This window comes from Nomia melanderi, chromosome 10, assembly GCF_051020985.1.
Source record: "Nomia melanderi isolate GNS246 chromosome 10, iyNomMela1, whole genome shotgun sequence".
NCBI lineage: Eukaryota > Metazoa > Arthropoda > Insecta > Hymenoptera > Halictidae > Nomia > Nomia melanderi.
Window position 1 is genome coordinate 15,197,995 of NC_135008.1, and position 23,646 is coordinate 15,221,640.

At 34.6% G+C, this 23,646-nt stretch overlaps 2 protein-coding genes across 4 annotated transcripts in view; both read left to right on the forward strand.

The window, feature by feature from the left end:
- Positions 1–23,646, forward strand: part of LOC116428714 (zwei Ig domain protein zig-8) — a 755,717-nt gene that overhangs the window by 356,612 nt on the left and 375,459 nt on the right. The gene's annotated exons all lie outside the window — the stretch shown is intronic.
- Positions 10,472–11,236, forward strand: LOC116428715 (uncharacterized). Its single transcript, XM_031980722.2, has one exon. It carries the CDS (start codon positions 10,472–10,474, stop codon positions 11,234–11,236), a length of 765 nt encoding a protein of 254 aa, XP_031836582.2.

Consider the following 23,646-nt stretch of genomic DNA (forward strand, 5'->3'; position numbering starts at 1 on the left):
TGTTCCTCCATCTTTCTTCGGAAACACTGTTATTACGCAGGAAACACGAATTGAACATACTAACAATACTAACCAGCAAGCAGGAAGTAACGCAGAATACACACCAAGAACAATCGAAGAGATTACCGTTACCAAATAACGCATTACAGATTCCCTTCTGTCGGTTGTGAAGGATTAAAACCATTCTCAAACAATGAACACCGTCTATCTCAAGTACTGCATGATGAAACGTATAACTCAATTCCGAACGGAACCGTGTGTACATCGTCCATGTTATGAAAACAGGAGCAACCCTATTAAGACCTACGTACACATCCCTCCGCAAGCAAAGGGTTAATCCTGGTATCAGGAAGCTCTTCGTACCATCCTCGATCTCATATCATAATCGATATCGCCCCGGGTGCTTCGTAAGGAGGCAATGGGGCGAAGAGTTAGGAGTTCCCTCGGTTATAGGTTCGATTTCGCTGTTGCATAAGCACGTCGTATTTCCGCAGCGCGTACAAAAATGGAGGACGCGACTCGCGCGAGCACCTTTCAACTTCATCGGTCGCCTTTTCATAACCATACAGTGGCTGCGGTATTAGATTCCCCGGTCCCAAGGCTGCGATTTCCGGCACGACCCTTCCACATGACCGAATTTCCAGACTAGCAACATTTAAATTCGCCACGAGTCGTGATTGTCCTGGCGATCCTTTCGACAGTGATTCCGCTGATTCAATCGTTCCCCCGACTCCTCTCCCCGCTCCTTTCGGACGAACCATCCGCGTCCGCCTCTTTTCTTCTACTTTCTTTGCCACATTCTTACGTCTCGGTTTCCTGACAGATGTCTTCGGCTGGGCACCCTCTTACGCGCTCTGTCTGGTCTAAAAACGGCACGCTCGTTGATTCTGCTGGTTCAGCGACTCGTTGTCGCGTGGCTCGTGAACGATCGAACTTTCTCGTTTGATACGTTGACACTGCGGCGATGTGATTTACATTTTTGCCCATCTGACAGTGGACGTCTTGATATTGTTGAAACTGTTGAAATTAACCCTTTGCATTCGATAATTTTTTGCTGGAAATATCCAACGTTTTCTGATGAGATAAAAACGACATTCAGAAAACTCTTGAACTCTTGCACATAAATTAAGGAGATATTTCATTTGAATATTACGGATACTGTTCTACTGTGCGAAGTTTAGTATTAAGTATCAAACTTTATAATTTTTCTGTTTAGAACAGTTTACGCGAAGAAAATTTTAAAGTATTTTGAAAACGTCCACGTGGAAACTACGAAAATATGTAATGAAAAATGTAAGATTTTATTAACAAATTTCATGTGACTTTTGTTGGACGTTTCAAGGTTACTTCAGAGTCAAAATAGTAATAACCTGTTATGCAGTTCTTTTTAGGGTATTAACTTTCGTCTCAGACATTTCATCGTATCATGCTACTTTCCCAGTGTATAATTAGAAATGTAATATACTTAGGTATTTCCCTGGGCATTTATCTGTGTTTACACGTGATTCTTCTGAAATGATATTTTCTGCTAGTTAAATGTTTCTTTTTAAAAATCATGTCAGCATTGCATTTACACGAAACATTCTGATTGTTCGTAATAAAAAATATTAGTATATTTTCATGTTACTATAATACGTGAACTGATAGTTTTCTACCAGTGTACACATGTTCGATTTCAATGAAAAAGGAAAAAAAATTAAATTAAATTTTCGCTATGAGCAACATTTTCTACGCCAAGGCTTCTGAACAAATAGCGAAGAATCTAAAACAGAATTTGAATGCGTTACGGTAAATCAGATTTGTCCACGCTTGGACACCCTCCCGTAATTTTATCGGTCTCTATCAGTTCCGTGGAGAGCAATTACACTCCGGATGCGTTTTTCACGTGTGATATCAATTTTGCTAAAATAATATTCATACGGCGACATGCGCAATGGTTCTCACATAAATTTCATAGACATTATCGTATTCGTTCATGCAATTAATAAAATGAATCTGTGGCTGCATATGCAACAGTCCTCTAACTGAATTATGGAATTATTTACTTTCCAATTATTCCTGGCGCAGTCAAATCGTAGGATAAATAAAAATTTAAAAAAATGGTTGTTTACCACAAATGAAGCAATTGGATTCAGAGCAATTTGATTGAATTGTTTAAATAAGTTATGATTCTGCCCTATATTGAAACACTGAATGGTTTGTTGTGTGAGCGTGCGGGCGACCAGGTCATACTGCGACGGACCGGCGCCGCGATGTTTGGTAAATAGTGTGACTGCGTTTGGAAAATCTTGAGTGGCTGAAAGAATGCGAGGAAGAGTGTCTGGAAACGAGCGACTGAACTGTGAGAAAAGCGTGTACGTGACTGCGTGAATTCTGACCATGGACGAAAGATGCAAGTGAGAGGGGTGCAAGGGTAAAAAAGACAAAGCGAATGGGGGTGTGAATGAAAAGCGAGTGTAAATGTGTGGCCGGGGACAGTTGAGCGTGACTTTTTCGAGCGAGACATTCAGTGAGACATTTTGAGAGAGAGAGAGAGTTAGTGAGTAACCCTTAGCGAACCAGCGAGTTATATTAAAATAAAGTATTATTCACATTTTTGTTACCCAATTAGTGTATCTTTTCTTTTTATTCCCCACCACGGCAACACGTGGGATTTTAATAAATTAATTCCTACATTAATATTTTGTTTTCCTTCAACAAATTCCATTCTTCTCTAGTAATAACAGGTAACATTTATTATTCTTTTCGTAAATATTCTTTTCATTTCATAATGAAAATATTTCAGAGTTAAACTAAACACTCATCAAAGCTTTCATTTTATTATTTTCTTATCAAGTTCAATGAGATTTAAGTATTCATTGCGATTTAAAAATTAGCAACACTTTAACAGTCATAACTTGTTTGTCTTTGCGCATTTCATTGAATCGTTTTATTATTATTGCACGTTTATTCTGCTGAATGTCACCGCATTAGGTTGTATTATTTACAATATAAAAACGTTTGAAAATAATCATCGTTTCATTAACTGAAGTACAATAATTAGATTTGGTCAGAGGTCACCGGTGAACCCCATCACATTCAACGTGTTAAAATATATAAGAACTCCAAAATTCATTCATACATTTTCCATTAAAAAATCTACATTCTCTTCTGATTCTAAAAATGACAACGATCTTTCGAACATCATACCGATTTACTCTTTAATTAACTCTAAAACTTTATAACATTTATGATTTTCTACGCCTTCAAAAGAACCTCCAACCGACATATCCTAAACACACGACAAAAGATATTCAAAATCTCTAAACCAGAATCCCTCATTAAACCAAATGAACAGCGAATACAATATAGCTAGTACACACACAAGATGCCTCATTTGGAATGTGCATCAATAGTCAGTTTCAGTTTCACGGCGGAGGTTCATAAAGCCGGGCTAAAAAACATAATCTACTGTTGGAAATGTCAATAGTAAGCAAGTAATTTGAATTCGCGCGAGTAAGGAGGTCAAGAACAGGTCGACCTGAAAGCAGCAAATTCTGTGGTATGCGGCACAGACGGGGCATTAACGCAGGAAACATTCCGACGATCCATACGGAGCGCCACGAATTCTCCTGGTTGATAAGGCTATGACCGGAGTCATCAGATAAAATGATTCCGGCGCGGCGGGCAGGCGGGCGGGGCGACGAAGGCCGCGGGAATACGTTAGAGCGCCGGGAATAGTCGAGTTCCCCGACGATATCGAACAGATAGGACTTTACGGCTCAAAGGGCTCTCGAGTTCAGCACGAAGGGCGGAGAAGTGACCCAGAACCGAGCTGACGGCGGGTCTAACGCGAAAATAATGAGACCTGTAAACCGGAAGCTGCTCGATATCGGCGACAAGATCTCACGCGGCATGTATCATCTATCTTCCCTGCTATTGCTATGCGATGCACTATTATAAACAGTCCTGCCACCGTGATTTCTGTATTTGCAATTGCGCAGACTGTTTCAAGGCGAATACTGTTTCAATAAATTAATTCTTTGTACGCGTGAGGCGAGTATGTTGTAGATACAGTCGTCGTTTAATTTGATATAGTAGAATTATAGAATTCAGCACTCTTCGGCGGCAATTGGACATGAATTGTTGGGATAAAATAGTCTCTATCCCTTGACTCGTATAATATAGTGCTTCTCAATGTTTGGTTTACTTATGATGATTGTGATATTTTACCGACTTCACACATATTAACGAGTTAACTGTTGAATTTAGTTTGAAGAATCTCTCAATTCGCGGGCAATAAAATCAAATAATAAAGTGTATACTCGTCAAGAGCAGAGAAAATGCATCTATAATATATTCAAACGAAAAACTAAAGCAAAAGGAAGAAGAATTACACATTTATCTGTAAAAATAAATAATTTATCGTTGAAAAAATTAGTGCCATTTTACGTTTTAAGATGTGGTGTATAGACGTCGCACGTAGTTAACTGGTTAATTTCTTTTACTTTTTCTTACTGCTATAGCTATATTTTACTATGTTTCTTTTACACGCATCAACTACAATCTGTTTTATTTGTTTTTTTCTTAATTTTATCTAGTCATACCACTTTATGGGTAAACAGCATTTTAGACGTACTAACTCCACTATTTTAATTGTTACACCTTTCATTTTTCAACACTTAGCCAAATTATTATGTTAATTATTTAATTAGTTGTGTATACATTTTCTTAACTTTTATTCATATTCATTTATATACATGTTATATTGGATATGTTACCCACCCTCGCCAGAAAGACCTAATGATGTACTTAGCTACCCTCGGTCGACTAATGTAAGGCCGGGAACATGTTTTGAAATAAACATCTTTTATTTCTATTTAATGCAGACAGAAATTTAATCTGTGTTTTATTAGAGAATTATGAGTGTATTTAGCGGAAAGATTTTGATAGCAAAGTATTAGTTGGTATAATAGAAGAATATTATTGGATAGCTATATAAAATAAATTTCAATTAATCATTGTACAGTGTTCTTAGAACCGAGGTTTCTATAGGGAATATTAAGCAACATTTGGACTCTATTTTCATTTTTTCATATTACTACAAAGTACAAAATAGTAACCTTACACAGCATTACGTGATTCGAGGTTTAAATAAAAATAAACAAAAGTAGATTATCTTCTGTGTAGTTTATGATTGTTTCGCGCCTCGATCAGTTGAATTTGTATAAATATTTAAAACTTGAATATAAGTCTTGAACAAATAGAAAGTTTTTTCAACTTTTAAAATTATTAAGAAATTGTTCGGTTTCGAAATAGAGAAGAGAATAGGAGAAAACGCATTAAATTGTAAATGATGCTTTCACCCGGTGAAACTAAGTAAGCAACAAAACAATTGCCTGGTACTTTTATTGAATTTCCAACAAACTAAGGAAGTATGAAAAAATAGAAATATTCGGATTACCGCGTAAAAAGTTTCGTTGTAAACTAAGTATACGGGACGCCGACAACTTTTCTTCTCCGAACTTAAATGTATAACGTAAGCGTAAACACACGATAGGGATACCAGCACACTATATCACTTACAGTTTTACCAGTCTAATAAATATATTTACCTGGCGTAGGCCACATATAAATTCTAAAAATCCAAACCGTAGAAATATAAACAGATGCAAAACTTAATTTTAACTGAGCAGATATGATAATTTTATATCTAAAATTATTGGGGAGGAATATATAAAAGAAATATTGAAAAACCACATTATTTCTGGGATGATCCAGTAGACTAATAATTTCATTATTATCTTATTTCAATCTTCCTTTTCATCAAATAAATGATCCCAAACTTTGATCAGTACTAGTAGTACTAGGTATGTACTAAGAAGATACTCTTTTGTTCTCAACCAATTGCATTCAATGTTTTCTTAACTTAAACCAAGCCTGCAATCTCGGTTAACCGCACATTGCTATTAGAAAGTGATTTAGTCGATTTGATTTGATTTTTCCATTAGTGAAATACCACCAAGAAGGAAATAAACCAAAATATTATTTTCATTGCAACAATTTCCATGAACAAAGCAGTATCTAGTTATTTACATATATTAATTCTGTTGTCTCAATATTGATAGTTTATGTTAGATACATGTGATATTTAGTCTGAATCGTCCTGTGCATATTTGCCGAAAATTCTTTCATTTGTGGTTGTGTATAGAAGAAATCTGGAGTTTAAAAGCTTCGAGTTTTCGTATGTGAAACAGACGCGAATACGTAACGTAGGTATTTGGTCTAGAGCCGTATCCCATGTTTATTTTTAGTGTTTCGAGAAAGCGCTGTTGGATTCGTATGTAGACAGAGTCCTGACAAATCGGCTGTTCTCGAAGCGGAGCGAATCTTTAAGAGTACTGTTCCAGTTTTGGGAACTCTTTTACGAGTCGGTGTGCAGTCTGATGTTATACCGAGGCGGTTTGTGTATTTTTCGCTGGGAACTAGTCTCTTTATTCTGTTATTTGCTCTTTAAATTCACTGTTCTGTTATCTTGACTACTTGTATGCATACGTACATGACCTGTAAGAACAGTTCGAAAGATTTGGAGAACCTGAAGATTCATGTATAATAACGTTTCCTTGTTCGCTATTTTAAGCAACGAGAGCTTTAAGATGCCTTCAATATGGAATACTATTCAAATGTTTTTAAATAATGATATACTGTTTCATAAACTGCAATTAATACACCACTCTACATAACATAATATTCTGTCTTTCTACTACAGTGTTCGAATTTTACTAGTTGCCTGCTGTTACGACTGATGCATTGTAGCGGCGTTTTTACTTTGCCCGCGCGCTCCTGCGATAAACAATCAATGTTCAAACCCGAAACCACTGATGAACCAATCATCGAAAAGCGACCATTTGATTGGCCTATCAATTTTTACATGTTAACATATTTAAGCTGGCCACATTTTTCGTCGCGAGCATAGTCGTCTTGGACTTCCGAATGAACGTAGAAACGATACTGTATTATTTACTAGTTCAACTATTGAATAAAAGCTTGTGAATCAAACGTCGTCTAACTATCCTTAATAAACCAGCGCAAATTCCGTTAATTCGACGTTCGGACACATACACCTACTATTTTAAGTTTTAAAAATATAAATATTCGGAAATGCTTATTGAAGATTTCAATATAATTCTTACTATAACACTGACAACTTTTAGAATTTACAAATGGTAAAAACAACTTTAGCATGTTATGCATATACTCTAAAATGATACCAAAATATGCGAAAAGACGATGGCTTTATTTGATACGCAGAAATACTCTTTTAACTATGATTTTATACAATAATTTGACTAATCGTAAGTACTTACGTATCAGTTGTAAATATTAAGAAGAATACTTAAAAAATTAATATCTCACATATACTTTGCCATTTTATTTCTTTCTGTATCGAAAACTGTTTGTACGACGGCTAATTTTTCGATTCATGTCTCCACTCTTAACCACTTAACTGTGGAATTTAGTTTAAAAAATCTCTCATTGTGCGCGCAATAAAATGAAATAATGAAGCGTATATATCCTAACGAGAAACTAAAGCGAAACGTAGAAGAATTACATGTTTGTCTCGAAAAATAAATAATCCATCGTTGAAAAAGTACGCACCATTAAGAGTTTTAAGATGACGTGTATACTCGTCAAACACAGTTAACTGGTTAAGGTTCGAAATTTACGTGACAATTTCACTGATGATAGGGAAGGCGCGAAATTAAAGCTCGTGACCCCCATTTTCAATGACCTCTTAGGTTAACACCGAATTCTCTTATCAGTCGTATTTCTGGTACAGTTTACATGCTTTTTTAAATTTTCGCGACTAATCTGATAATTTTTACGTCTGTGCATGCACGATCGCGCAGACACATGGCTGGAAAGCTCTTTCCTCGGTGTGTTTGCACGTCGTGTATGGCTGTCTACAAGCTTAGGACAAACACGCACGCACACAAAGCTGATCCGTAATCCCTCGCATCCGAGCTACGCAAACAATATCGGTACGAGCTTTCGTCTATACCGAGAAGGGTACTGTTTATTTACAGGAACATATGCGAGCCAGTTGGCTCAAAATGTAATTATGCTTCCTCCATTTACAGCTACGCAGTGAACATATATACTCGGCAGTTGACCACTTAGCAACCCTGTTGACTCTATCTAGGACGTCTCAAGCCGATTTTGTGTTTGAGAATCTGGAAAATTAGTTTGCACAAGACGTCTTATTAAACCTTTACGGGCGAGAACTCTTAAAAGTATTCAAAATCTTCAACAGCGGAAGCTAAAAAGTGTACGTCGCACCTCCAAATGCTAGAACGAAAGAAAGCTACGCAATGTTACTTTGTTATTCGAATAATTAAATTATTTGTTTGGAACTTTGCATGGCAAATATGAAAATTTGACGTCCCCCAAATGACGATGTTTGTCCTCTAAGGGTTAAGATGAACATGTAAATTATTTCTACTGCTATTAGAAATATGGATACTGCAAATAATAGAAGAGGACTGAAAGGATTCTATGTGGTCTTAAAATGGTTAATCTGGCGATGAAAAAAAAACTCTTTCTGAAGTTATTTTGAATGACATTTGAAGGGTGCCGTCTTTTATTCTATATTATAATTCTTACATCTTGCGTTCAGATTACCTTAAATATAAAGGTATGTTAAAATCGAAGTAACTTAATAACAGTGAAATAGTGAAATTAGTGAAGAATGTAAAAAATGGAAGTGGTATTGGAAATTTTAAACAACAAAGTAACTTCAAGTACTGTTTCTACAAATAATTGAAGTTTCAACGTGGAATTTGAACCCTTTCTATTTACAATACACGTTGGTACCTATTAGTATCTCCTCGTTCACTGACACATCACTAACGAGAATCACTAGTGGGTAAAAGTACACACGTGCCACAGCCAGCTACACGCAACGAACAGAACCTGAAGTTTATTGGCGACAGTTAGGGGGTTGCCCAGGCACATCGCTGTCCGTGTTTAGCTGAAATTACGCGTGCTCCCTTTTTTCAGTGTCCCTGGAAACTGACATCGCAAGAACGCCCCCTTCATTGCAATCTGAACAGATAATCACGAACGAACACGAGTTCTACGAATGTATGACGAGGACGCTTCTGAAATTGAGGCGTTAGGTGCAATAAAGGCGTGGAAACGAAAACGTGATTCTTAGAAAATGAGGAATAAAGTAATACGGTCTAAATGCTTCTAAAAAAACATGGTTTATAACACTTTAAGAAATTATCATTCTATTTAGTAAATAATTCATGTAAATCAAATTTTTCTTAAAACCCGAGGAAAAGGAATTCAATATTTTCTTTCATTTTAACAACTAATTGGCTATCCTCAAGATGAAAGAAATAAGAAAGTGTTAGAATTTTGCAAGAATCATGAACAAAAGCTTACAAACCAACTCACAATTTAATGAGAACAAATAATTATTTTACTATATGACTACTAGGATGTAATAAGGAGCTGGTGCTTAAATGTATTCCATTTATAATAATTTATAGAATATTAATAGAAGTTTGAATTTAGAATCTATATGCTAATCGTTAATAGTTTTTACAATAAATCTTGATGCTTTTCCATAAAACTCGAATTACTGTGCATTTTTAGAAATCAGAAAGAGAACTACATTTTTACTTTAAATGTATCCCTTACTAAAATTCAATACTTGTGTATTCTAACGAAATTCTCGCGAAGATTTTATCAGTGTAATTTTCGTCTAGTAATGCTATTGCAGAAACCAGACCATTCAACTGCTTATTTCAGTTCCAAACTAACCCCACAACAATGGTCATTTTACTAACACAGCTTAAATAATTGAAATGTACATTCGCAGTATATTTCGAACGAACGCAACTTCAATTACTAATGCTTGCAGAATTATACTATTGTATATCTCAGCTCTTCTAAAATCTCGATTGCGTAACTTTTTTTTATAAGACAAGAGCCCGTTGAAAACTGGTCGTAAAAACATTTCCAATTTTGTTTAAAATAGTACTTTAACATAAAAAATTATATATTATTGAAATAGTTTGCGTTAGCTCTTAGTTTCCTTCATTAACTTTTATTATTTACGAAATACTTCGTGGCACATTATAACTATCAGCCAGGCCCGGCAATTGGGAAACACTGTTATAGAGTATCAACAATATTTCTACCGAAGGTGTCAAGAGACACCTTTTGAAATTTCAACTGAAAATTATTTTTTCAGTTTAAGGGGGGAAGTACCGTTAGAAACTTAAAAAATCGCAATATTTTTTTTTTCTATAGGATATTAGTATAACATCTTAAGAGTATGGTGCCAAAGTTTTAAAGCGAAATTCGTAGCCCTTCTGATGCTATCGGGACTCATAGGCGGTAGCCCACCGCAGGTATATATTCACGCGCTCGAAGCGGAGGACCCGCCTTTCATAATTCTCTCCTTTCAATCATTTTAAACATGTTACTTTACATTGCTCGCATTATACAAGAAAAATTATCATCCAGCCAGCTTCGAAATGTTAAAAAAATAAAAAACCTCGGTGGAAAAGGCAAGCTGACCGATGCGCTTATCAGGAAACTCACCGCATATTATGGCTTAGCCATACGAAGAAATATTCATAGTGTGGAAAATATGAAGAAAGCTATAATGGCTTCGTATTATCACTTATGTTCCACCAAAGAAAATCCAAGGCACGAATACTGCCCGGTAGGAAATGACAGCTGGTGCAAGTGGCAGAAAGCTGTAGCTACAGGAGAAAATTTGGACCTTATAGAACATCCTGCACCACTGCATCCAGACGTGCAGAAGCACATCCTACCAATTTACAAAGATTTATCTGAAGAGAATCTACTTGAGAGGTGCTTGGGCGGACATACTCAGAACAATAACGAGAGTTTCAACTCAGCTGTTTGGCGGTTCGCTCCAAAGCACCTGCACTCAGGAATAAAAATTATTGAAATTGCAGCATATTTGGCAGCTGGCTTATTTAACGAAGGATATGCTTCAGTTTTAAGAACTATGAGTGCTTTGAATACTGTAATTGGAAAACAAGCAAAAACATACGCCGACAAAATCGATGAACAGAGAGTAATTCGACAGGAGCGGCGCACCTCATTAACTACCAAAGAGGCTCGAAAACCAAGAAATGAGCAACGTATGGAGGAAAATCAGCTCTATGAGGAAACAGAAGGAATATTGTATGGCGCAGGAATCGCAGACTAGCTGCCAAGTCATTGAAATTATTGAGTTATCACTTATCGAAACTTTGAACGTATTTATCTCAAAACTACATTTTCGAAATCGGTAGAATCAATAACTCAAAAACTATTCAATCAATCTTGCTGAAATTTTGCACAGATATCTATAACAATATTGTTTTCTATATGAACCTAGAGATATGAAATAAATTGTAAATAAAAGTATCTTTTTATAGCAAAATATAGCGAAAATTTCATGTAAAATTCAAAGTTTCTGTTTAAAAGCATGACATTTTTTCAATTTTCAATATTTTTCGCTTTCTTTAGGTTCATCTACAAACTGTAAATGTTAGTTATCGAAATATGTCTTGCTGGTTTGTTTCAAATAATTGTAGCCAATGCTAGAGTTTACACCATTTAATAAGTCGCACCACAACCTTCCCGAAAAACAGGGACATAACTCCGCCATTTTTAAATATTTTGGAAAACAAAAATACATTGTAATAGAGAAAGAATATAATAAATGATAACCAACGTTTCAAAAATGTAAAACAATCCTTTCCCTTACAAAAAAATTCATATAGATCAGCTCGTTTTCATCCGTCTAAAGGTATTTCCCCCCTTAAGCACCATTTCTCAATTGAATTTTAGACATTTTGTATAGTTAATTTTATAATTGTTATTGGAAAAACTGAAAAGTCAATTCGGAATATACGACTAAAGTAGACAAATAATTGTAAGGTAAAATTTCAAAAGGTGTTTGTTGGCAGCTCTGTTAGAAATAGTGTTAAATATAGTCTGTTTCAGTCTTTTTTTATTGCAGAGCAAAGGGTTAACATGTTGACTGCCACGACAATTTGGAGCGTTAGTCGCATAGTAATACATATTCTTTCATTCCAATGGTAAATATTTAAGGGAAGGTCGGAAGGGTGGGGATGGTTTCTCGAACAAAAGTACACTTGCGTGATAGTTATTCAGTTTATTAAAGACAATGATCTTGTTGGTTTCGGACCGAACGCGACTGATGATGGATTTCGAATGCACTCGCGATCGAGGAGCGCTTCTCCTTTTAAACACCCTTGCATTCATCCCTTGTATTCAAGTCTGAAAAGAGTGCGGCGACAATTCTAAGAATCAGCACGTGCGTTCTATTTTCCGAACACTATCGCGTCGGCTTCCGGCAGAAGAATACACCGTGCTACTATCGAAAATCGGCTCTTACAAATGGTATTAGAAATAATTATTAACGATTTGGTATTGCAGTATACGTATTACACTCTTATCTACTTGCTTATATTACTAAATATTTTTATTCGACACCAATCTTCTTATTACAATCGTCCTCAAACAATTTGGAAGCTCCAGTCACCGGTGATCACCGTGGCAGTCATCCTGCTGAGACTAAACGTATCGACACTTTATATACAGTTATTCTTATCGTAACCGGACAAATAAGTGGTTGTAGAACAAAAGCAAACAAATTAAACGACAAATTTTTGTGAGTAAAAACAGAACAAAAAAAGAGACGAAACTAAACAACTGATACAAAGTTCAATGGATGGACGAAAATGCAAAATTTTTAACCAAATGTTAAAACCGGTCATTAGTGATAAATACATTTCTATTCATTGCTACAAGTCTATAAGGATGACTTTTACGCGTCACTGCGTCTGTGAGGTGGTATTCCTCGCATCGCAGTCAGTATTCTTATGTGCCCCTTTTTTAATTCGCTCAGACTCTGAGCAGAGTTAACCATTTAACTGCGTTTGACGAGTATACACGTCATCTTAAAGTTTGAAATGATACTAATTCTTTCAACAACGAATTTCTTATTTTTTCAGATAAACATGTAATTCTTCTATGTCTTGCTTTGATTTTTCATTAAAATACATCCTCGATACATTCGTCCTGCGTTTGACCAGTACACACTTCATTTTTTTAGTTTATTGCGCGCAAAACAAGAGAATTTTAAAACTAAATTCCACAGTTAACAGGTTAATAGTCCCTTCGAAATCAGGAATTCCAACATTCACCTTTTCTTCTAGCCCTACATAGCGTCTCTTTCGGAGGTGTCTGTGCATCTAAGTTATGTATTCAGAAAACTCCTCTTTTCCTTCATTATCACACTGCATCCCTTTTGGTGATAACTACAAACCTAATTTATGTATCCGCTCATTACCCCTCTTTCCAAATCACATTGAATTGCAGCAATGAGATAATGGACTACAGGGCCCAAAAAAATGGGCTCTAGAACAATTGCCCCGTCAAACCTATAGATCAGATCAGCCCTCAGTTTTTTTACTAAGGTTTTGTTACATAAAGTTAAGTAAAACCAATTCTATGAACTTTTCTCCTTCGAAAAATCTCCCAGAGTCACCTCGACGACACTCGTTAAGAGGGTAACGTATTGTAGAAGAGACCGTCAAGAAGGAGCAGCTAGTATCTTCATACAAACCGTGCAAACTAAATTCCCATTGCAACTGGTTAGGGGTTAATGTATCGTAGGAAATTTGTTAATTCGACGAACGCCGGTTATTCCGAATATTTTCGCGGAACTCGTCGGAGAATTCGGCCCAAGTAATTTGTCGTGCAGGGGACGTGTTGCATGGAGACAAGAAATACCGTGATCACGGCTCGATGGCCGCCCCCTATCGGCGGGTATTCGACGAATTCCTATCGATCCGGCTCGCTGAAATTTCAAGGATGTACGTGTATGTGTATGTGTGTGTGTGTTCGTTCCCTTCGAACGGCTAGTTCGATCACTCGCTTGCCCCCGTCGCGTGTATAATGTTCCGTGGGGCTGCATATTTCCGACACAAGCGGCAATTCGCCTTTCATGTACGCGAAACGACGGTGCGCAACACGCGACGAATGTTAAAAACCCGTTCGGGCATTCCGCGGGGCACGCGAACCTCTAACGGGACCCTGAATACGGTGCAACAGTCCTGGTTGAACGGAAACAATGTAAATCTGACGTTTGACGAGACCGCGATTGTTGCGCGGCTGCTCGGAACACGGTGAACGCTATCCAGAATTATGGGATGTGGCATGACCGAATTATTATTCGGTGCTCCGGTTTCCTCGATAATTACCAGCGATATAATTTTACCACTGGTTTTCGTTCCTCTGAGTTATTAACGCTTTGAACGCTGCGTCATGTTAGCCGCATTCGGCTGGTACACCTCTGCATTGAAACGAAATGCTCATCTTCGTAATAGTGTATTAAATGAAATTCATTTAACATACTCGTTCCTACCGTAGACGCACGGCTATGTGTATGGAATTACCAAATGAAATGTTGTTAACGGGTTCATGAAATTGGAGGATATGAAAAGATTCCTTTTGTCTTAGTCGTGTTGCGTGATACATGTTTTCCACAACTTTTCTGCTGAAATGGAAGGAAGTGCTAGAAATTGTATAAGCTGTTTTGTTTTAGACTTCAGTTTTCTTATGATTAAAAGCTTTAGATGTTTTATGTCTAGTAAGTGTATACATTTAAACTGCCTTTGAATATATTAATAGTAAAGTACTGTAATTAACAACATGTGGTTCGGATTTTTTATTATTATGTCTCTGACACGCTAGACGTGTTTTTTTATAGAAGTTTTTTATCTCTTTAATAAGGGAAGTTATCGAACCCGGAAATTTAAAGAATTATAAAACTTTGTGTGTAGGTAGAGTAAGTCAAGCATAATACATTGCGATTCTTTCGTACCGAATTTCACTTTGAAGATATGATATCGTTATCTTAAGAATGGTAAGGGATGGCGAAAAAAAGTTTAAACAAAAAATACATTGTTCTTTCACATCTATAAAATTGTGAAATAAAAAAAAAATCAATTTTAAGGGTTTGTGGTGGAGATATTTTGAAAAATTTACATTTTCCTTAAGGGGTGGTTTCATTCCTTCAACGTGAAATTCGGCATTGAAAAAAATTACAATGTATTAGGCTTAACTTACTCTACTTACACACAAAGTTTCATAATTTTTTGTATTTTTGGATTAAAAAACTTGCCTTGTAAGATGATGAAGATGATATGACATCTAAGGACCTGAGATTGGTAGATGAGTTTTTAATGAATTTTTCCTACTATGAATGTTTGGTTTTAAAAATACCGACGAAGTGTGTATCATATACAGGTGTGAACCAATAAATTGAGTATCTACATATTTGGCAGAAGAAATGTTCTTTTTATTTCTAATGTGTTTCATTCCCTTCTTATTTTCTGTCACTCTTTGAAACAATTTTCATTGAAAAGAGAAAAGATTTCCTTTGTTCATTAAAAAAATCATTTGAAATCAAGAATTCAAGTGACAAAAATGAACAAACAATGCATGTTTGGAGTTGATTGAATTTCATACTTCCGCACAAGCTCTAGTCTGACTGTTGATCACGTGGCATTGTTTCATACCTCTATTATATATTTCGCTGAAACTTGCCGTATATATTGTTTCCAATTGATCAATTGTAACACCTCTGAACATTTAATGTTTACTTTACATACACAATTTACTGATCCATTCATAGGTATTTCAATCGGTTGGTCGAACCAACCACTTAATTGTCACAACGACTGAATATTTTTCGCCACCTGCAAATTGAACGTTTTTTTTAAATGTTCTATTGCTTTTATAGTTTGAATTGGGCTTTTGGTATATTTCATTATTTGAACTGGTGTCCTTAAATTTTTATAATTCATTGCGGTCTAGATTTATTATACAAAAGTAGTAACATTAAAGGGTACATAAAGTCATTACACTTCCTCAAAATTATATTGCTTTTTATTTAAAAATACACATGGAAGTATAATTTTGCTCAAAGATGGTTGACGTCAATTACTGATATTAAACAAAACTTGTGTAGTCATTGTAGACATGATTTAATTCGCTGAATGGATTATTACTTCCAAATTTATAGAATAATAATGATAGAAAATGTTACTCCCATTCGTAAAGACCGTAAATCACTGCATGGAATCAGAGAAATGAAGTCGTTAAAGTTGCCGTCGAGTGCAATGAGAACGAAAGTGCATTACAGGATAACTTTGCGGGCTTCTGTCGTACAGAAAACGCGATGATCGGAAGCAACTCGCAGTTCTGCTTCAGTCAGCCGTGAAATTTTATGGATACACGCGTGACGTACTCGGCCGTGAGGCTACAAAGAGATATCGAAATTGGGAAACTCCGGTATCGTTTTTTTTTTCCTCCCCGATGCTTCGGCACAATTTACACGATATTGTAAATAATTTTTGTCGCGACGCTGCGCACACTTCGAATCTCACCGCCGTGATATACCGGTAGTCGGTGTTCATTGCCCGTGCAATCAACAACAATTCACGTCGCCGTTTGACAATAGTTGAAATTTGTAGTTTCATTCTGCATCGTAGTGCTGTGAAAAGTTATGACGTTCGTTGCGGAAAGTTATTTCAAAATTGTAATTTTCCGATTGACGACGTGGTATTGACGAATCGAATGCTGCTAAGTATTGATCAAGTTGACTAACGAAAGAGGAAGAATGCATGAAAGTTTACTTCTGCTTTTATCTTACTGATGCCATTTATTAAAAATCCTATATAGCTGTTTTTAAGATTTTGAATGTCAATAAATTATAGTGTACTGCGATTATTGTTATTTATTTTTAAGATAAATTCATTGGTACATATATAGTTACTGAAAAAATAAATATGTAAGTAAAAATTACCGAAAAATTGTAAAGAATATAAGTTTCAAGAAAAATCGCTAAAATAAAGAAAAATACTATTTAATTTAAAATGAATAAAGTATTATTAATATCAATATTAATTTCCTTAGTATTTTTCTGGTATCATCAAAGACAACGGAGATATCTTAGATTCCAGTCATATAATTCACTGTGTATACATTACGATAAATGCATATGATAGAAATGTTTGAATAGTATAGTAACAATAATAACAACAGAAATATAAAATATTAGTAACTGCAAAATATATACAAGTTAATATACTACACAATTTAAAACATGTTAAAATACTTGAGACAATTCATAAAAGAAATTTTTACGGTGACGTACACACATTATTAGCATGCACCAGTATTTGGTTAAAACAATTATTAAATGTAAGAAATATTCAATTCTTCATTATTTTCAACGAAAACCAATATCTGTAAAGATATAGACAATATTGAAATTCTCAACTGCACCTGAACACATTACGTGACCACAAAGTATCTTGTTATCAAATAGAATATCAAATACAGTCGTCCTAATTTCTAATCATATTAAGTCCAAATTGAATAGTATGTAAATGTCATTATGTCACGTTATAGAAATGAAAAGACTATCATAAAAGGTAATGGTGTCCTGCCTTATTAATATTCATAACATAACGTACCTACTATCATTATCGAAGTCCTCGAGGAGAATAACATTTATAAATTAATGACATAAATACTTTATTCTTACAAATGGACTGCAGATTTGTATGCATTCGTTGAAAATACAAAAATGTTAACTTTCACGGAATGTATACTATATAGAAAAATACATAAAATATTCAAAAAGTAATAATTTCTGCGATTTTTTATATCGTAATTTCATTTTTCAATTATGTTATTAAGAATTCAAATTTACATAAAGATTCGCAGTGTGCTTATCACATTAATTTAAATAAATCTAAGAACGTAGAAAAACCGTTGGTACTGTAAATTAATTGAGTAAATTAATTGATAACTGAAAAAACAATTTTTGATCGTAATTTTACTTTTCTCGTTATATTCTTAAAAATTCGAATTTATATAAAGATTGACAATCTACTCTCGTTACACGAATTTCAATATAACAAAAAACATTGAAAGGTCGTGCTTACTGTAAATTGATTTAATGCGTATTATGCATATTATGCAAACAGTAAATAATAATATGTATTTTCTTAAATAAACTTCATTTAATTGCCGTAACAGAATGATTACTTATTAAATTATATCATTAAAAAGAATAAATATTTTTAAACAGATAAATTTCATTTTAACCAATTCAAAGAACAAGCGCAAGACGATTTAAAAAAAACTGTTATCTACTATAAAACAAACAATGACTGGTCTAAAGTTGGGCACGAGTTTTGAATCTTTCTAACAGTAATTATCTGCAACCTTATTACATACATTAATTTAAATAAACTTAATAAAATAGAGAAACCGTTCTCACTGCGAGTCAGTTTGAGTTTACGTTACGTAAATAGTAACAATCTCTCTCGATCGGGCTGAAATAATAATAGACTGTCGATGGCAATCACGAGTGGATAAAAGAGCGTAATCTTCGTTACGGAAGGTACGTTGTCCGTTCGTTGGACGAGACAGCATGCAAAATAGCGTGAGTAGAAGGAACTTTTAAATTATGCGACCTGTCGGCCGCAGGCTTTTATCCGGTTACAGCGATAAATATAAACTCTCCCTTTGAAACAATATGGGGTATTTCGATCGTCCGCGGGCCTCCGTTATGCAAGACGCTGCGGAAAATATTTCAGCGACCGCGGGAACGTGCCTCGACTGGAATTATTATACCGACTGCCCGACCATTGATCTTTGCATGACAAAAGGCAACTTGAAGTTCTGTGTTAGTTCTTCGTATTTCAGATAGTGAATGATTAAGCTCCTAGAACACGTGGCACAGAATACTTGAGCCAACCAATTTAGCTTAAAAATAGGGTTTAATTACTTGGTCGACAGCCTCGATTACAGTTTTGATTGGTCGCGTACATTAAAACCTTTAAATTTAGTTTCATACGATAAAAGGAAGAATAGAGTTGTTCAGTGTGAAGTTAATGGTAGAAGTTACATTTATGCCTGTATGGAAGTATTTATAGAATCGAGAACAGAATGAAAGTCCATAGCTTTTTGTTGAGATCTTCATTGCATTGTTGCATTACATTTTATTTATTTTTTCAATACGTGAAAGTGAACGGTATGTAGAAGCAGAAGAAAAATATTAATATTCAATTAATCGAAGGACAGTTCATAAACACTCTTTTTCTCGAACACTCAGAAACAGTAATCAAACCGTTATTATTCTATGCCATTCAAATATTTATTATATTAAATTTTATTTAAATCGAATTATTTATAGAATCTTATCGGTTTTTAGACAATGTATAATGAGGAACTTGTTGGAAATTCTATAGAACATTCGAAACATATCACCCTATCCGCAGTATCCTAATTAATCAGACCTTATAAATGTTATGATAATGAACGACAACGTATACCGCGGGGTAGGAGTGTGTCGTTTCACGTGAATTGGTTTAATGAATTCTCGATAATTAATTAATGGAATTATTGCAAAAGCGGCCTCTGGAAAAGTTGAACCTCTTCCGAAGATTACGTCCGCGTTGATTAAATTAACCATCATGGACCGTCCAGCTTAATTTGACCCAAATGTGAATTATTCTTTTTTATATTATACGCTGCTCTATAGAGATAATACAATTAATCAATCTAAGTAATATATTACGATCCAGCTTTAGATATATATTCTTCCATAAATGAACGTCTACATTGACTCAATTTAAATTATAAAATATTAATATACATATTAATTACCTAAATGAAACATTCCATGAATAGGTAGGTATATCTATCGATATTTAATCAAGAATGATAAAAATTAGTTTTTTTAAATTGTTCATAACGAACAATCTTTTATGCCAGGTTTTACTAACATTAATAGGAACTTTTGTATAACGAACTTACGGTTTTGACATGGCCCACAGATTGACATTAATTTCGAAATGATAAAAGAGAAACATTGTTATCCATGAAGTCGAATTGACTTCTGCATGATAGAAAAAATCTGTTTAATCACGTGGCCCCATCAAATTGTGTGCAATTGGTATCAACGCGGAAATACTTCTGCGCAACGGCAATCCATATAAACGTAAAGCTACTTTCATCGATTGCTAATATTGCACAGCTACATATTACTGTAATCTCGGATATTGATCGTAATATTGGGTGTCGTGTCGAATGCGTCGCATCGATTTTAATAAATTGTACAATTATTGTATTCGTAATTATTTTCATTCTTATTTAAATTATATAAAGCACAATTCTATCTTGTTCTTAAAACATTCACCTTTGAAAAGTTTATATTGCTCTAGCGGACGATTGTCATCAAGATTAGCACGCACTAACCCCTTGTTGTTAGGGCTCGCGTTCGACTGTAGGCGCCGTTACGATTAGATTAAGGGAAATAAAGAGTTTCGACTTGATTACATAAATTCGACTTCTCTTTCTTCCCCAGTTCTTTCACGGTGAAAGGGAAACGAGAATAATGAGCTGCAGAGAGGAGTAATGGCCACTGAAAGTACTATTCCGCTGCGTCAACGTAAATTCCCGGGGAAAGAAAAATACCACTTCTTCCTGAGTTTCACTCGTAGAATGCGGTGTCCGTTGCGCGGAAGTAGAAATGACATTTCCCTCTCAGGGTTACGATTTCCTACGCTTAATTCAATTGTCGGGAACGACGTTTTAAAATCCGGCCTGAAGAGCCACGTAAGATACTCAACTATTAAGTTTACCGAAAAATTCAGTTTATTTTTTAGTGAAAAGAAAATAATACATTTATTAATATTTACTGAATAATATAATTTCCATCGTTACTAATTACCTTTTTCCAATGTAATGCTAATTTGTAGGTTCCATTTTTGTATAATGGCTCATCTTTGGACACTTGAGATGACATTATCAGACATAACTTTCTGATAGACCATTTTTTTCTGACAGATAAATGACTATTAAACAATTACAAGAAGAAAACTGACATCGTATCAAAATATTTAGTTACGTAGATAAGTAATAGTGTAACTTAAGAGCTATGATACCATATCATTGCTAATTAATTCTAACACCTTTTGCGGTTGTTATACGATAAATAATGTTATACGAACCGCTCTAAATTCTCGTGGCGGTCAACGTGTTAACATTAAACGTACTGAAACTTTGTAGATATCTATACATACTCTAATTAGTCAAGTAACTGGTTGTAAAATAATGATAAGCAAGTAAAGCAATAAATTTTTCTTATTGGAAACAGAAACAGGTGGAAAAATAGAAATTGCAAATTTGATTAATCGGATAATGCGGGAATTGATTTAAATGAACAAAGAAAAACGGAGAATTTTAAATCAAATGAAGTACGTTTAATACGTATAATACATCAAAGCGAGATCTGTCTAGTATTAAGTGGCGGTTAAATATTGAGCGAATATGATGCAAATTAGCACCACGAGGAAAGTCCAAGAACAAAGTGCTTCCTGACACTCCAGTCTCTACACTCTTCGGTTTCCAAATTAAGAGTCTATCCATACGAGCGACGCCATCTTGCCGTAATCTCGCGACGGTGACGCTGGCGATTTTACGTAGATGTGTCATATATACAGAACAAATTTCATCTTACTCCATTTTCACAATTAAAAAAAAACAAATGCATATACCTGTCATACTTGTCGGAGATTTCTTAATCAGATTTCCTGGCAACGGTATGTACAGATGTTTAGAAATGCTTCTGTTATAATTCTGTCCTTGATACTGCTAAGCAAGTTCGTTCAGGTACTATGAATTTGTTCCCTTTTTTCTTGGCGAAATGAAAGAATTATTCTTAAACGATTTCAATGTCACGTACATAGTTGCAGAATCAATAGCCAGCTTAGAAATAGCACATTGATTGAAATTCTTATGGTAGGTATATGCTCATCTATAAGTAGCACTTGTACGTAGTTATATTTATAATTAGCTACCAAGATCATAGTACAAGCTATCAACAAATGATCGCCCCGATGCTTGCATTTTAAAGTAGTTTTTAAGTTAATTGTGCATGTAATGTTTCTTATTATCGTCTATGTACGTCTGACGTACTAACTTTCCATATGGAACCATCCAATCACGGGAAAGTAAGGGAACATATGGTAATCGCGGTCAGCTGACGACGATAGTTAGTCTTACTGTTCAAGAGAGACGCATTTGAAGTTCAGAATTTATCTTCTTTATGTCTTGTTATATCGTTTACTACATGTACAAGGTACACGGTACACTGTTCTTTAGCATGATAGATGTAATATTTTCTCCGCAAAACATAACAAATTAGTACTAGTTTTGAAGTCTTTTTAACAATTTAACTTTAATAATTAATAGATATATTATAAGTAGGAAGGACTGCAATCATATTTTATGTAAATATTTTTAATTTATATGTTTAATATTCAATCTTATTGATTAATGCATGTGCAGGCAATGATGGTTGCTTATCCGCAACATAACTGTCATTATTTATTAGTGTTTTATAGACATATTCTTCTTTATTACAACAGCTGTACTTGGTGGATAATAAAAACACGGGTTCGAATAATTGAAAAAGCTCAATAGCCTCCTGAAACCCTTTGAGAAGTAATTGTGCGTATTGAAAATGATCACACGATGCGAACAGCTGGCAAATCATTAAACATTCCTTTTTCAACTTCATAGTTGATAATAAAGAGGCAAAGTAACTCAGGGTCGATAAAGGCAACATGTTACATTTGTAACTTCTTCTACAATATAAACAAAAAATATTTGGTAGGAGAAAAAGAATAAAATCAAAGAAATGGAGGGAAGTGTTATAAAAAAATTAAGGTAGTAAGGAGAAGAATAAAAAAGATTGATCTTTTATCAAATTAATCATTATTAAATTAATCTATTATCAAAAGCAATGATAACAGTGATATAATCAAATTGAAAAATAAATGCCACATTTGCTTCCAATTTGATAATATTTTAATGATGAAATATGGATTTGGTGAATTTCTTGTAGCCTATAGACCCATTCCAAATGTTCCAGATAGGACTCACCGGAAGGATATGTATGCGAAAAATGTTACAGTTTTCAGATTATCATTGCTTAAATTCAAAAACATCTTTTTACTAATTTTGTTAATTAAATGAATATAAAACTATTGTTTCTATTTAACCAATAGATAAATAATTTAAGTTTATAAAACACTTATTTAAATAAATATTTTACCTCATATTTTCATTTTATTACAGTTGTTACTTAAGTGACCGCCATTACTCTTCAATATAAATATCTACGATGTATCGACAAGTAACAAGTAACAACATGTTATAATATTTACACGAAGTTAAAAGCAAACCAGTCCGACTCTCCGATACTTCAAATGTATACAGGTATCCTAGTCTCTTGATAGTGGACAATACATATGAAAATTAAAATAGAGGTACATATAAACATATGTCCTATTGGACCTTGTTTGCAAGTTACAGTTTCATGTTGGTACAATAGTTGAATCAATTCCATCTATCTATTTACCAATAGATCTCAATATCTGTCGTAGAACCTAGTATTTTTTGTAAACATTTTTTTGTTAGTTACTTAGTCAACATCAAGAATTTAATTATCAGGGTACG

Coding starts and splice junctions, on each gene's coding strand:
- LOC116428715 (XM_031980722.2), top strand. CDS start 10,472: ATGTTACTTTACATTGCTCGCATTATACAAGAAAAATTATCATCCAGC.